Source organism: Rana temporaria, chromosome 2 (genome assembly GCF_905171775.1).
Source record: "Rana temporaria chromosome 2, aRanTem1.1, whole genome shotgun sequence".
Classification (NCBI taxonomy): Eukaryota; Metazoa; Chordata; class Amphibia; order Anura; family Ranidae; genus Rana; species Rana temporaria.
In genome coordinates, this window is record NC_053490.1 from 273,899,822 (window position 1) to 273,915,662 (window position 15,841).

Consider the following 15,841-nt stretch of genomic DNA (forward strand, 5'->3'; position numbering starts at 1 on the left):
TTTATAGCGCAAAAAATAAAAACCGCACAGGCAATCAAATACCACCAAAAGAAAGCTCTACCTGTGGGGAAAAAAGGACGTCAATTTTGTTTGGGAGCCACGTCGCACGACCTTGCAATTGTTAGTTATAGCGATGCAGTGCCGAAAGCTGAAATTTCACCTGGGCAGGAGGGGGGTATATGTGCCCAGTAAGCAAGTGGTTAAAGGAGAATTGTACAAAAAATAAGATTGGATAAACTCACAAGTGCCTTTTTTACCACTATTATTCCTATACATTGGCTTTTGGAGTATACAAATGCAGCAATTTAGAAATCAGATGAAAGGTTTAGTACTGAAAAACACTTTTTGAATGATAAAAAGTGCATTTTATATACATCCCTATAAATCAAACCAAAATGAGGGACAAATGAGGAGGAAAAAGGGACATTGCTCTAAATCAGGGACAGTCCCATGAAATCAGGGACAGTTGGGAGCTATGCTTGCCTGTAGATAAAAAAACACCAAGCGGCCAATACAAGTGCTTTAATGCTAGATATATATATATATATATATATATATATATATATATATATATATATATATATATATATATATATATTCGTCTATGGATCCCTACTGCTTTCCCTCCAGACACAGAAGAAAACGATAACAAAATGGATTTCAGGTTCTGTGTGGATGGGAAAGGGACAATTTGCTATACACAACACAGATCGTCCTTTATGCGTTTTGGTACGGATAAATTATATAGTTTACATCTTTTTATCTACTATATGGAATACAAAGACTTAGCACGTGGTATAACCCCCCAGTCTCCATTGTGAATGGAGTCGGAAGTGTGCGCACTTCTTCTCATTCAGTCACTAGAGACACTTTGTTCACAGAGATGTCTTTGGCGGGTTTCTCAGGACTGAAACGATAACATGCACGCTTCACACATAGAGGGCGCTCACAAAATGGCTCCTCAAAGCGAGACAGGAAAAACCCAAAGTCTTTGTCTGAGCACAATACTCTCGCCAACTCGCCTCTGGGCGGGCCTTGACGTCACTTCCGCTGGGCGGGTCTTAGCCGTTTCTTTTTATCTAGGGAGGCGCATTCGTTGGGCCCTGAGAACGAGTCGGTGAGAGCTCTAGGACGTACGTTAGAGGACAGAGCGGAAGAAAAAAAAATTGCTATCAACATGGAGTCCGAGACCAAGTATTTACCCGAGCTGATGGCGGAGAAGGACAGCCTGGACCCGTCCTTTACACACGCCATGAGCCTGCTCTCTAGCGGTAAGTCTCTCAGGGTGGGGTGAGGGTGTCGGTATGGGGCGGTAATATATTCGGGGGGGTCGTAGTCGTCGTGTATGGTGGTGAGCAGAGCGGGATTATTATTGGGTGCGGTTCGGGGATCCTCGGTGAAAAAAAAAAAAAAATGGCGCCTTCTATGGCGTGCATTGTGTGAGGTGGGAATCCATGCGGAGGGAATCCATTGTGTTTCTGGGGTCTGCTCTGCCCTATATCGCCGCCATGTCCTATTCAATGGGGGAAGCTAACAAAGAAAGCCGCTCAATATCACCCGCCTCATGGCACGTCGCATGGCCTACAGCACCGCCACACTACTCTATGGGCCTGAGACTTCACTGCGCTGCACGATACACGCCATACAATCCAGTCCTCGCTATATCCTTTATAGTAGATCTAAACGATTGGATAGTGTATGCTCACTTTAGATATCATTATCGGCGTGTTGCTTGCCAGGCAGATTTGCTACCAATTAAGAACCACAAAAACCTACTCCAGGTCCGTTCCTTATGTATTCCTGCATGCGCCTTTATGTGTTCCTGTGCGCTTTTTATACGCTTGTTGCTTTCACCCTTGATCCTTTGCATTTTTGGTGCATCTTGGTGCTTTTTATTAATTTCCAGTGCAGGATTTTTTTTTTTAAACTGGAGCTGATCGCAGTGGTGTGAACTATGCAATTCGAAACCATTTAACCTACTAATGTGGTGGTTTTTATATTTTTTCGTGCTGGACTGCATGCGGTGTGCTCTGGCCCTAACATTTTCTTGATTTGTTATGCAGTAGAACAGTAACCTTGAGGACAGGTCTGCACCACAAACTCTTCCATATCTCTCTTGGATGTGTTTCTGCACATGCGTTTTCCAGTTCTTTTGACCCCCCCCCCTTTTTTTGTACTGGGATCCAGTGCATTTTACTGTGTTCCAGTGCAGGAAATATACAACATATCACCCCTTTATTTTAATGCAGTTGAAAAACCCTGCACTGGTGTCAACTATGCCATTGGTTACCATATAACCTACTTTCAATGCACTGGACTGCATGCTGTGTGAACTGGTCCTAAAATAGTTTTATTGATCTGAAGTGGAACAGTAAACTTGAGGGCTGGTTCACACCACAAAAAACGCCATTCCGGGTGCACTAATCCATGCATGTTTTTACTATATTTTTGGTGCATTCCAGTGTTTTTGATGTGTTTCTGGATGCATTCCAGGTTTTTATTTTTCTCAACTGAAAAAAAAAATCTGTTTTGCCTTGAAATTAACTTAACACCATGTTTAGAGATGGATATATTTATTATGTACATCTGCAACTGCACACAATTATTTTTGTGTACTGTTCACACCATAACACTGGTTAGAGATATGTAACATTCTCTGTATTGGCACAAGGAAAACCCTAATTTGTTCTCTGTGGCATGTTCACACTACAATGTTAACAGATGAGTTCCCCCCCACCCACAATTAAAAATGCATACACATTTTAGATTTCTCAGTGGAAAAAATCTCAACGTGATAAAGTGTTGTGTGAACAGGGCATATCAGGAACAATTGTTTTCTTTATGCCCTTGCAAACACAGGCACAGAAAAACTCATGTCTGCACATGGTGTGAATGAGGCCTGAATGGGGGGGGGGGGACCTGATTCTCACCCATCAGTGTGGATTTGGGAATTGCTCCCACTGAGCTTTTGTTATGATGGTGGGGAGACTTCCCTGCCATCAGAATACACTGATCAGCCTTGCCGGCGGCACAGATGCCCGTATGTGGATCAAGATTCAGCCGCTTCCTGCTGAACCCGCTGATTTTCGATCAATGTATCTGTGTGCGCAATTTATGCAATCCACTTTAGGTCTACGGTGTAGTAGTAACCCTGCACAATCAGTACTTAGAAACTGTTATGGGAGTTGTCTAATGCCTAGTACACACGATCAGAATGTCGGATGAGAAATACTGATTTCAAAGCGATCGTACGATAATCTGATTGTTGGTACATGGCTTTCGAGAGCCAATGGCAACCGTTCATGCAAAATTTATCCAAAGGGACAAACGCAAAGACTTTTCAGAATGTACAATTATCATTTATTCGCCTGAAATCGGTAGACCAAAACCATGCACACTAGGAAAAATAATACACATTACATCACTTCTGACGTACAAGAATTTTTCTTATCTTTGATAAAAGACTGGTGTGCAAAAAGACTGATAGAATATCATCTGATATTCTCATGTGTACCAGGCTTCAGGGCTTGTTTACACCTACTTTGATGTCTAAAGAGTGATCCACATTTTCATCACTCTCAAAGTATTAGAGAAGGTGGTAAGGATGCCATACAAGGTAATACTGTATTGCAATATAATATGGCTTTAAACCAGAACCAAACCCCCCCTGCCCCCCAGGACTTAGACTGTTATTGGAATAGATTTCCAGCAGACGTAGCCACGCCCAACTATTCTTTGGTAAATTAGTTTCCAATATTGTATTTTTATTTTCCCTCCTGATAGTCTGTCCGTGTTTATCTTCTTCAGATTGAAAATCCTGCCCCCCCCCCAAACCCCGATTTGCATCCTTAAAGGGGTTGTAAAGGTAGATGTTTTTTTACACCTTTATGCATTAAGGTGAAATAACATCCGATGGTACCGAACCCCCGATTTACTTGCCTCACCCCTCGAAAGTCCCGCGCGCGCGTCCAAGTGATCCTCTTCGGGTTTCCAGCCTGGCCGTTGATTGGCTAGGCTGGACGGATTGATAGCAGCGCAGCCATTGGCTGGTGCTGCTGTCAATCACATTCGATGACGCGGGGCGGGCCGAGTGATAGTCGGCAGCTATGCCCGCTGCTGTATCACGGGAGCACGCTCGCAAAAGCTTTCCACCATGCTCGCATGAAGGTGGAAAGCTCTTGCGGGGTGGACCAGAGACAGCCGCCGAGGGACCCCAGAAGACAGGGTTCGGGGACACTGCAAAACGAGCTGCACAGTGGAGGTAAGTATAACATGTTTGTTTAAAAAAAAAAAACGTTTTTGCCTTTAGTGTTCCTTTTAAAGGGGTTGTAAAGGTAAATGCCACGGGTGAATTAGCTGTACGAAGGTATGTACAGCATCAAAAAAAACCTAATGGGCATAATCGAATTTGTAATGTGGGGGGCCAGTGTAATAAGAAAAAGTCGTTTTTAGGGTCAACCTCCCCTTTAAGGTACCTTGAAGACTCCTTTTGTTCTGTGTGAAAAGATGTTCTGTCCTCCATCTCCCTCTTATAGCAGCTGTTCTGGCTTTGTATTAGAATGGTTTGTTTTTCCTAGTTTGACACCTTCTTTATTGATCTAACTGTGTGTGTGTCCACATTTTTACAGAGCAGTTTCTAAATGCAAGTTTCAAAAAATGTTTATTACATTTGTTTTTCTAATTGCTGAAAATAGCTTTACTTTTAGATATGAATGGTTTTAAGTTTTGCTGCTCTGTACAGCATGTTTTTTTCTGGTCTGTGTTCATTTTTTATTTTATTTTTTCTCCCAATGGGGTGAAGAGTTGATGCAAGAGAACACAATCTAAATTTTTTTTTATTTATTCGATGACAAATGCAGTGACTGGGGGGATTGGGTTTAACTAGCATTCTAAATGCTGTTCTGTAACTGAAAGGGGATTGTAAACCCTCCAATGTTTTTCACCTTAATGCAGACTACAAGTGTTTATCACTACCCTTTTCTATTGAGGTACTACTTTGCTTATCCTTACAACTGTAATATATAGTCTGTTGATTCCAGGTGTCCTGAGGGCTTTCATTTGGCAGGTGATAGTGATTGGTGGTATAGATTAAAGGGTTTTGACACCACATTTCCTACTGTGTGGTGGTTTTATTTGTGTGCTCTTTTCCTTTCCTGCAGTAGTTTAACATGTAGCTACAAGTCAGAAGCTTTAACCACTTAAAGCGGGGGTTCACCCTTAGAGGGCACTTTTCCCCCTTAGATTCCTGCTCGTTTTTACTAGGGGAATCGGCTATTTATTTCAAAATATGTGCAGTACTTACCCGTTTACGACATGCATCCTCTCCGTCGCTTTCGGGTATGGGCTTCGGGAATGGGCGTTCCTTCTTGATTGGAAGGCTTCCGAAGGCTTCCGACGGTCGCATTCATCGCGTCACGATTTTCCGAAAGAAGCCGAACGTCGGTGCGCAGTATAGAGCCGCACCGACGTTCGGCTTCTTTCGGCTACGAGTGACGCGATGGATGCGACCGTCGGAAGCCTCTCGGAAGGCTGTCAATCAAGAAGGAACGCCCGCTCCTGAAGACCCATACCCGGAAGCGACGGAAGAAGATGCAGCTCGAAAACGGGTAAGTACTGCTCATATTTTAATACAAATAGCCGATTCCCCTAGACCGAACGAGCAGGAAGCTAAGGGGAGAAAATTTTTTTTTTTACAAATGGGTGAACTCCCGCTTTAAGGATTGCCTCCTGCACATATATGCCGGCAGAATGGGTGGGCACAAGCACGTACAGGTACGTCCTCTTTAAGTGCCCAGCCGTGGTTCGCCCGGGACCCGGTCCAAAGCTCCGTGACCGTGGAACCCGATCGCCGCTCAAGTCCCGCAATCGGTAACCGGAGCTGAAGAACGGTGAGAGCTGTGTGCTTCCCCGTTCTTCACTGTGGCGCTGTCATCGATCGTGTGTTCCCTTTTATAGGGAAACTCAGACGCCACACCCCCCTGCAGTTAGAAACACAAATGAGGTCACACTTAACACCTTCAGCGCCCCCTTGTGGTTAACTCCCTAACTGCAATTGTCATTTTCACAGTAAACAATGCATTTTTAATGCATTTTTTTTTGCTGTGAAAATGACAATGGTCCCAAAAATGTGTCAACATTGTCCAAGTGTCCGCCATAATGTTGCAGTCACGAAAAAAATCGCTGATCGCCATAGTAGTAAAAAAATATATATAAAAATATCCCCTATTTTGTAAACGCTATAAATTTTGCGCAAACCAATCGATAAACGTTGCATGCGATTTTTTTTTTTTTTTTTTTTTTTTTTTTTTGTGGGAGCCACGTCGCACGACCACGCAATTGTCAGTTAAAGCGACGCAGTGCCGAATCGCAAAAACTGTCCGGGTTCTTTAGCTGCCTAAAGGTCCAGGTCTTAAGTGGGTAAAGGGGTTGTAAAGGTACAACTTTTTTTTATTTCCCCCACCCCTAAATAACTTCCTTTACCTTGGTGAAGTCCTCTTTCACTTACCTCATCTTTCGATTTTTGCTTTTAAATATCCTTAGGTCTTCTGAGACATCTTCACTTCCTGTTCTTCTGTCTGTAACTCCCCCTCCCTTGGACTAAAGGAGAGTCGGGACGCTCTCTACTTTGCAGATAAAGGAGCTGTGTTAGTGGGCGTCCTGACTCTCCTGTAGTCCAGGGGAGGGGACGAGCATGACACTCCACACCAGGGAGAAAGCCTTGCATTACTGTGTGGTGTTAGACGAAGAACAGGAAGTGAGGATTTCTCAGAAGAAATTAGGACATTTAAAAGCAAAATTGGAGGATTGCGATAAGGTAAAGGAAGCTATTTAGGGGAAAAAAAATGTACCTTTACAACCCCTTTAAAGGATAAGTTCACCTTTTAGAACATGTAGCAGGTACAATGCTTTACAGGCTCAAAGTAAAAAAAAAAAAGATGCACTTTTTATTTTTTCCCCTGCAAAAAGATGTGCATTATTTTAAATGTATCTTTTAATATGCAGGATAGTATTTAAAATCCTGTTCATTTCAACATTCTATTTAAAAAAAAATATTTCTAGCCTACTATTATACTCAATGAGCTTGAACTTTATGAAGATTCCCACACACTTCTCTATCAGTGGCATGCATTTGTGTGATATAAGCACTTCTGTCACACATTTCAGAACCTATCTTCCTAATTGGAGGTGTCCATAGGAGTTTCAGCAGGCAGAAATGGTACAGATTTTGCTGCTTGCAAGCAGTAAGGTACCATGGGACATGTGGTCCATAGAGATTGAAAGTAAATGGCAGAGGAGAAGCTGCAAAGCATTCAGGGAATTTAGGAAGATGTAGGAGAAAGATGGCAAGTAAGCTTATATTGGTTTGTCAAAAATTACAAAATATTGGTGCTTAAAACACATTTTTGGTGTGTGGCTTGCAATTATCTGAACATTGAGGAAACACATTTGCTAATTACACTGCTTCATTTTTGCTTGTCCATTGTTCTGCATATATGGCTGTCAGAATACCTGAATGCAGCAGATTGTCTGGCTGCAGTCACTGTTTGTCTGACTGTTATCTGCCTGGCCCCTTTCTCAGTTTTGAGCTAGATAATTTTGACAGGACTACCCTTGGCTTGAATTTCTGCCCATGCACAGGAATGATCCAGAAGTCAAGCTGTTTATTACCAGCAAAAGTGTACTACAGTCTGTCTGAAACGGTAAACTTGATGGTCTGATCATTGGGAGCCAAAAACAATATGCTTTAAGCTTGTTGGCATCTACCAAACTAAGTAGTTATTCATGGAAGACCAGATATTATATGGTAAAAAAAAAAATTGTGTTTATGTTGCCGAGACCTGCATTTTAACAATGGTTCACTTTAAATTTCTTATACAGAAATTGAAAGGCTGAAGAAGGGAGGTGATGCGAAAGGAAAGGAAGATGGAGACCCTTACCTAGACTTGTTCTCCCATAAGAACATGAAGCTGAAGGAGCGTGTTTTGATTCCAGTTAAATTGTATCCTAAGGTAAGTGTTGCTTTTTGTGTTTTCCATCGCCTCATTTTCTTGTGATCCAGAATATTGTCTTTATCATCTTTATAGGCAACAGTCTGGTATAATGTGGGGGTACTGGTGGAAATTCAAGTTCCAACAATTTAAGTCCCTAGATGTCTTTTAAAGCAAAGCTTATTTTCCACCCAACGGCAGCATAATCGTTTTGGCTTAATTCCTTTTAGTTATTTATAGTAATTGCCTTTTGTATTGATTTCCCCTACCCCTTTTGCCAAGAAGTTCCATCTAATTTTCTTTTGGAGGTGGGCAAGCTGGTGCCATACACCTGTAAATGTAGAGTGCAAAAATCTGAAGGTACTTTTAAAATGCAAAGTACAAAATATTGCATTAATTCTAGTATTTTCTCCATAGTTTAATTTTGTTGGCAAGATCCTGGGACCACAAGGAAACACAATCAAGAGGCTGCAAGAGGAGACTGGAGCTAAAATTTCAGTGCTGGGCAAAGGATCCATGAGGGACAAAGCAAAGGTAAGACACATGTAAATTCCATTCTTCACCTTTAAAAGTTGTTACATTTCATAAATATGGTTATGCTCTGTCTTTTAGAGACCATATATTTGGAGGAAGGTGGAAACCTTTAATGCACTGCTTTTTTCAGTAAATACTTTTCTTCTCTTATAACCCATTCACAAAATATAAAACTTTCTAGGAATGCACATAAGGGATAAATGGACAAATGACAGTACAGCCTGTGTGTAGGAGAGCCACAACTGTCTGACAACGTATTAAAAGCTTTTTGTGGTTCAATGAATTTGTACAGAACAGGTGCATGGATGTGACTTGCGCATCATTAAACTTGACTGTTGGCAGCCTGGTTGTCTGTCTTTTTTCCCCCTGGTTTTCTTTAAAGCTGAAGTTTAGCTTTTGCGAGTAGGAAGATTTTGATGAATGGAGGATATGTGTATATTTTTTTTTTTTTCTTTGTTGATAAAGGCTATACCTTTTTAGAAAACATGTCATTTCTGCTCTGTGTAGTGTTTTTGGAATATAGGAGTCTGAATTACCCCCCCCCCCCCCCCCATAATCTCCTGGCACCTGAGCAGGCTCCTAAGCTGAGCCTCAGCCCTGTCCCGCCCCCTCTCCCTACTGGCTCACTGATATTGATGGCGTCGGCAAATGAGGGAGCATCCCTGAAAAAATGAGGCTTCGCTGGATTGAGATGGGGCTCGGGTAAGTATTGGGATGACTGGAGAGAGCTGCTGCAAACAGGTTTTTTTTTTATCTTAATGTGTTGAATGCATTGGGGTAAAAAAAAAACTGCCTTTTAGAGCCACTTTTTTAACTGTGTGCCTAACAATGCTTGGTGTGTTTTACGGTGTACTGATTTTACTAAGGAATGTACCAGAAATAACTTGCTGATCTGCGTGTACATTAACCAATCAACACACTAACTCTGAGCTGGACCACGTGTCAATACATGACCCAGCACAGAGAGGCTGCTTTGCCGCTGTACTTTTAAGTGAGGTGATTAGGCACCAACTCTAATTTATTTTTTTTGCATGTGCCGGAGTGCTACCTCTTAACAATAGTATTGGCACTGTATGTAAGATTTTAAGGCGTTTTGTCTGGACTGTTAACTTATGTCTTGTATATTCTAAATGTTATGCTTTAGGAGGAAGAACTCCGGAAAGGACTTGATCCAAAATACAGCCACTTGAACATGGATCTGCATGTTTTCATTGAAGTCTTTGGTCCACCTTGTGGGGCATATTCACGGATGTCACATGCCATGGAGGAGGTCCATAAGTTTTTAGTTCCAGTATGTATTTATTTTTTATTTTATTTTTTCATTGGTCCAGATTGTTATGTGGAGCAGTTGTATGTCTAGTTCTGACTATAGACAGATTTATAAAATGTGTTCTATAAATCACTACTGTGAAACTGAAGTCCTCTTATAGGGAATGTTTTTCTGTTCTCATTGGCCTCTCTGGGTTCAGCAGAGCACTCTTTGCATGCTTTTAATTCCTGACCTATGTTTCGCGGAAGTATTGCCTTAGGCCCCTTTCACACCTGTGGACCGTATGTCCGCTTTTTCATCCATCTGTTTACGGATGAAAAGGGGACATGCATGTATCCCTGTGGGATCCGCTGACACCCAATCTCATTCGGGTCCGCTATGCTCTGGTTCTGCAGACAGAGGAAATCTTTATTTTATTTTTTTTCTTCCGGAACAGGTGAACAGACAGATGGTCCGTGTTCATCTGATTCCCCCCCCCCCCCATAGGGGGAGCGGAGATCTGACAGGGTGGTCCCTGCACAGTGTGTGGGGACTGCTTTGTCATCTGCCGGCTCAGCGGGGGGATCAGCTTGATCGATCCCCGCTGAGCAAGCGGAGGTTCACGGGTTGCATCATCACGGATCCATCCTGTGTGAAAGGGCCTTTAAGCATGTGGTGCTTTTTAATAAAATTTCTTTTCTGTGTCTTTTATTTTTTAAGCAGGATACGATGGATGATATTTGCCAAGACCAATTCATGGAAATGTCCTACTTGAATGGCGCTCCTCCAGAACAAGGTCGTGGTGGTGGGAGAGGAGGACCCTCCCGTGGCAGAGGTGGTCCACCCCCTTCTGCTGTAGCTCCACAAGCAAGGTAGCAATCATATTTTCTAGTAGTGTCAATATGTTTTTTGAAGTGTAGTGGTAATTTTCAGCTTGGCTTCTTGTATGTGAAAAGTTGATCCCAAAACTTTACACGTTGAATAACTACCGGTAGTTCTCACTTATTTTTCAAATGCAATATAGGCACATCTAGATATGGTCGGTAAAAATTGCATTTTCTTTTAGGCATCTTGGCAATTAATGCTGCAATTATATCTTAAATGTTGTTGTTTGAAATGTTAGTTCAAATTTGGGGATTGCTAGCATTAAATTTCCTTATTTGATTGTAATATACTAAGCGGTAGATTTCTCCTGGAATATGCACAAAGTATTCAGGCTGTTACTGTATGTATAGCCGGCCTTGGGCACAAGGAAGAGATATGGAGCTGGGGATATAATTTACCAGTTTGAGTAACATCTTTTCAGTGATCGTTTTGTAGTTTTAAGCCCAACTATTGGAAATGACTGTTGGTGTGGTTAATTGTCCAGTGTATTGCAGAACTGTAACTATATCCTTTTTTTTTCTTGCAGAGGCAGAGCTGGTCCTCTGCGCTCCCTTGTTCCTAGGGGAGCTCCTGGGCGTGGAGCTATAACTCGTGGTGGAAGTGTAACCCGAAGTGTGGCTCCCACACCTGCAAGCAGGGGTGCACCTTCTGGAAGAGCTCGTGGTGGATCTCTTCAGAGGATTTCTTTGCCACCTCAAGCCCCAGAACCCTATGATGACTATGTAAGTAAAGTGTGTGTGTGTGTGTGTGTGTGTGATTGATATATATATTTTCTCTTTTTTTGGTTGTCTTATGAAAACATTTTCTTTTTCAGGGTTATGAAGACACCTATGGGGAACCAAGCTATGAAGGTTATGAGGGTTATTACAACCAGAGCCAGGGGTATGTATAATAATTTTTTCCACCAAGACCGTATTAAACCCAAAAGGAAACTTAAAAAAATAAGTTTATTTCAGCTTAACAAACCTAAGATGTGGTGACTGAATTTTTTTTAAGGATTTATTTCCTATTTTCACTTGGTCATCTGGCCAGTAAGTCTGTTTAACAGGACAAGCTGTCCTGCAGATGTGGCCACTTGCCATCATTTTAATGTAAATCCTTTAGCCCAATTTGTTAGTCCATCTAAATCTGCTGAGTGCATCTAACACTCCTGCAGACAAACAGGGCTGCCCCCCCCCCCCCCCAATCTGTTCCTTTTATGCAGGGAGTAGGCACCCTATAACAGCCACTACATCTAATGATTGGTAAGCTACACTATAAACATTTTGGGTCAAATACCACTTTTAACTATTCATGATGTAGTTGTGTAATGTAAACTAACTTTACTTTTCTGCTGCAGAGAAACCGAGTATTATGATTATGCGCATGGTGAGAGCCTAGAATCATATGACGGCTATGGTAAGTGTGTTCAACTTAAATAAAAGCCAATTCAATTAGAAGCGTGTTCCATAATGCAGTACCTGAGCGTTTTTTTTTTTTTTTTTTTTTTTTTTTATAAGCGGCAATGTTTTTTGATTATGCAAATAGTTACTCTTTAGGAAATTTTTTTGCTTTCCTGACTTTGGAATGCCACTTAACATTAGCAGCAGTGTGTGCAGACTTCTTAACCCATCAGGGTTTATTGTCGTTTTTATTATGTCTTTAAGTTATTGGAATTGTGTATTATATATATTACACACACACACACACACATCTGTGCTGATTTGCCAATTTGCAGTGCCACGTAATAGTTGGTTGTGCTTTATTGATTGCAGTACTGAAAAGTGTAATATGGTCAGTTTCAACCTGTAAGGTCACATTGTGTAAATGTAGAGGGGTGTTTTTAATTAAAAAAAGTGTATGATGATTATTGATCAATACATGGGATTTTCCACATGCAATTACCAGAATACATAATTTATATAGCGCCAGCAGTTTGCACAGCGCTTCACAATCAAAAAACTACCTCCCCCCCCCCCCTCCCCGGAAACCTATTCTGTAATAAATATGGCAGCCACTGTCTGGTTTTATTGTGAAATAACTGCATACAACAATTGAAACTACTTTTTCCTCCATGGTTTTTAGTTGGTGACTATTTAAGATTAGCATGACTGTCAGGCAGATGTTTTAAAAGGGCTTTTTTTTTTTTTTTTTAATACCCAGTTCAGGTTTATTTGTTAGCTACCTATTATGGGTGAACTTCATAAAACCAGTGTAAATGTAGAAACTGTTCAACTTAAATCTAAATGTTAATCTGTCTAGCAAAGTTGACAACTATTCATTACATTATAAAAACAAGAGTATGGCGCTCAATGAACCCAAATAGTCAATCTGCTATTAGGTAATATTGATCTCTATGGATAGTGACAACCAACAAATAAGATTGTCTATTAATAATGTGACATATATAAAATAAACATCAAACTTTGTGCTCAGCGAGCAATAATAACCAATATGCGGTTGAAAAATATCTGATACATAGTGACAGTCCATAAACTTGATTCTAATACAATTGAATGAATGGAAAAGTTCATGTGAAACTGATAAGTGGATAAGGGTGAAACAGAGATCCTCCACCGGAAAGGGCACCCAAATATTGTAATGTAGTCTTCTTACCAGATCAATTGACCATGTCTCAACGGTCACATGAAGCTCAGGGATATTTAAAGTCTTCCCAATGTGACTATCTGGAAAGTGTAGAGGACAATTCCAAATCGTATATACTTCAGAGAATCTTCAGTAGGACAGTAATCATTCAGGCTCCCATGAAATGGAAGAACAGGGCGACCACATAGTGTAAAACCGTTGGATACGGTGTGGCCATGCTGAGTGACGTCATCACGCACCATACGGAGACACGCAACGATGGAGACAAGCAGACAAAAGGAAGCGTGGAGGAGACGCTTCCCCTCATATGTTATTGCGCTTTTAACTCTACATAACTGTAAGTGCATTACCATCTTTATTAAAATCCGGTATCAAATGGTTTTACACTATGTGGTCCCCCTGTTTCATTTCATGGGAGCCTGAATGGTTACTGTCCTACTGAAGTTTCTCTGAAGTATATACGATTTGGAATTGTCCTCTACACTTTCCACACTCAGTCACATTGGGAAGACTTTAAATATCCCTGAGCTTCATGTGACCATTGAGACACGGTCAATTGATCTGGTAAGAAGACTACATTTCAAAATGTGGGTGCTCTTTCCGGTGGAGGATCTCTGTTTCACCCTTATCCACTTATCAGTTTCACATGAACTTTTCCATTCATTCAATTGTATTAGAATCAAGTTTATGGACTGTCACTATGTATCAGATTTTTTTATATATGTCACATATTTAAATCTTAATTATTTTTTGGTTGTCACTATCCATAGAGATCAACATTACCTAATGGTAGATTAACTATTTGGGTTAATTGAGCGCTGTACTTTTTTTTTTTTGTCTTATTTACTTTGGTATCTTGGCAGCTCTCTATACATTCACGTATATTTTCTTGGTTCACTTATTGTTAGCACAGTGTTTTTTTCCTTCCTTTTTTTTTTTTTTTTTTTATCTCAAGAATGTTTTACTGTTAACATGTAACGCAACATATTTTTTTTCCTGCTTTTCACACCCAGAGCAGGGATCCATACTTGCAGTGTATTGTTTCCTCCAGCTTTCTATCTAAATGGGTGTATTTTTTATTTTTTTCTAAGGCCCCTTTCACACTGGGGCAGTATGTGCAGTGGCGGTATAAAGCCGCTATTTTAATCAGAGGGGCATTGCCGGCAGTATTACCGCGGTGTCCCATTGTTTTTCAATGGGAAGGTTTACACACCGCTCCAAAGATGCTGCTTGCAGGTGTTTTATTTTATTTTTTCTCCTGCCAGCGCATCGCCTATGTGTGAAAGCCCTCAGGCTTTCACATTGAGAATGCTGGGGCAGGAGTATTTCAGGTGTTTATGTGCCATTTTTTTTTAGAGCTAAAACACCTGAAATACTCAGTGTGATGAAAGGGGCTTTAGACTAAGCATCTACACAGTTCAGCATTCCCAGAGAATGTGGTGTGGGTCTTGTTTTTTCTGCTGTTCATGTATTTTGACTGAGTAGGCCTATGTTTTGATTTGGTTTGTCTAAACAAATTTTTTGTTGTAGGGCAAGACAACTGGAATGGATCCCGACCATCCCTGAAGGTTCCTCCTGCTGCTAAAGGCAGTAGCTACAGAGATCACCCATACAGACGCTTCTAAGACTGCTACTCTTCCAAACAATTATTACTGATATGTTGTGTCCCAGGACTTCTGTTCCTTAACCCACAGCACAAGTAATTTCTCTGTACTCCGTGACTCCTTTCACTCTCCCCTTTTGATCCCTTAACCCATCCCAAAATCCTCCTTTATAAGACCGATCTTTAAAATGGGAGGAAAATAAAAACGATCCACCTGTGAATATTTAGAACCATTTTTACGTTCATTGTTTAAAAATAAACAAAAACCCTTAAAAACATAAATGCTTTTCATGCAAAAAAAGAGCAAGTAAAATAGTATTTTAAGTGACTTTTGTTACAAAACTGAGGATTTCTAACAAAACGTTCATTCGATGTTAGCTGTAGATTCTGTCCTGAAGCAAGCTGCATTTCAATATTCCATTTTTTTTTTATTATGAGTTAGCGCAATTAGCTGTAATATTGTATGCTGTTTAAAAACCCAGGCTTTGACTTTGTAATTAAAATCCGCTTTGTTTTATGTTATTAAACCTTATGGACAAATCCTTTTGTTAATGTTGTCTTAATTCACCTGTGCTCAAATAGGATTATAAAATGTGAATAAAAAAGTTAGTTGATCATGGCGCTTACCTTTCATAAATTGGCAAACTGCACACATTTTGCATCCTAAGCAGTTTTTAATACATAGTATTGAGGATTATGTATATGCCCAAGTAGATACACGTTTGATCTTGCGCATCCATTACAGTGGTGTGTGACCAGGTGGTCTGCTGTATAATAGAGTTCAGTGCAGGCCTGTTTTTCCCATTGCACTTGCTGAATACAGCGGAGAGCAAAGCACACAGGCACATGTGTAGGCCTTGATGTGAATCCTTCAAACTGAAACATTGTAATGCTCACAGGTTCTTCAAAAAATATAAAATAAAATCTCATCTATTATGTAAAATATTCTGACCAACGGCCTTAAATGTGTTTAAGCTTTTTAATGCATATTCTTTT

The 15,841-nt window shown here is 40.7% G+C and overlaps 1 protein-coding gene across 2 annotated transcripts; it reads left to right on the forward strand.

Annotated features, from left to right (window-relative positions):
- The first annotated feature begins 1,050 nt into the window (after window positions 1-1,050).
- KHDRBS1 (KH RNA binding domain containing, signal transduction associated 1) lies at window positions 1,051-15,386 on the forward strand. 2 transcript variants are annotated; one of them, XM_040337052.1, is made up of 9 exons: window positions 1,051-1,271; window positions 7,879-8,009; window positions 8,406-8,522; window positions 9,667-9,813; window positions 10,495-10,643; window positions 11,183-11,378; window positions 11,471-11,538; window positions 11,996-12,054; window positions 14,773-15,386. In XM_040337052.1, the coding sequence occupies exons 1-9, from the start codon at window positions 1,178-1,180 to the stop codon at window positions 14,865-14,867; spliced, it is 1,056 nt and encodes a 351-aa protein (XP_040192986.1). In that variant the 5' UTR covers window positions 1,051-1,177; the 3' UTR covers window positions 14,868-15,386. The 2 variants fall into 2 exon arrangements, with proteins under 2 accessions (XP_040192986.1, XP_040192985.1); XM_040337051.1 differs by having other exon boundaries at window positions 1,052-1,271; window positions 10,492-10,643.
- The last annotated feature ends 455 nt before the right edge of the window (window positions 15,387-15,841 follow it).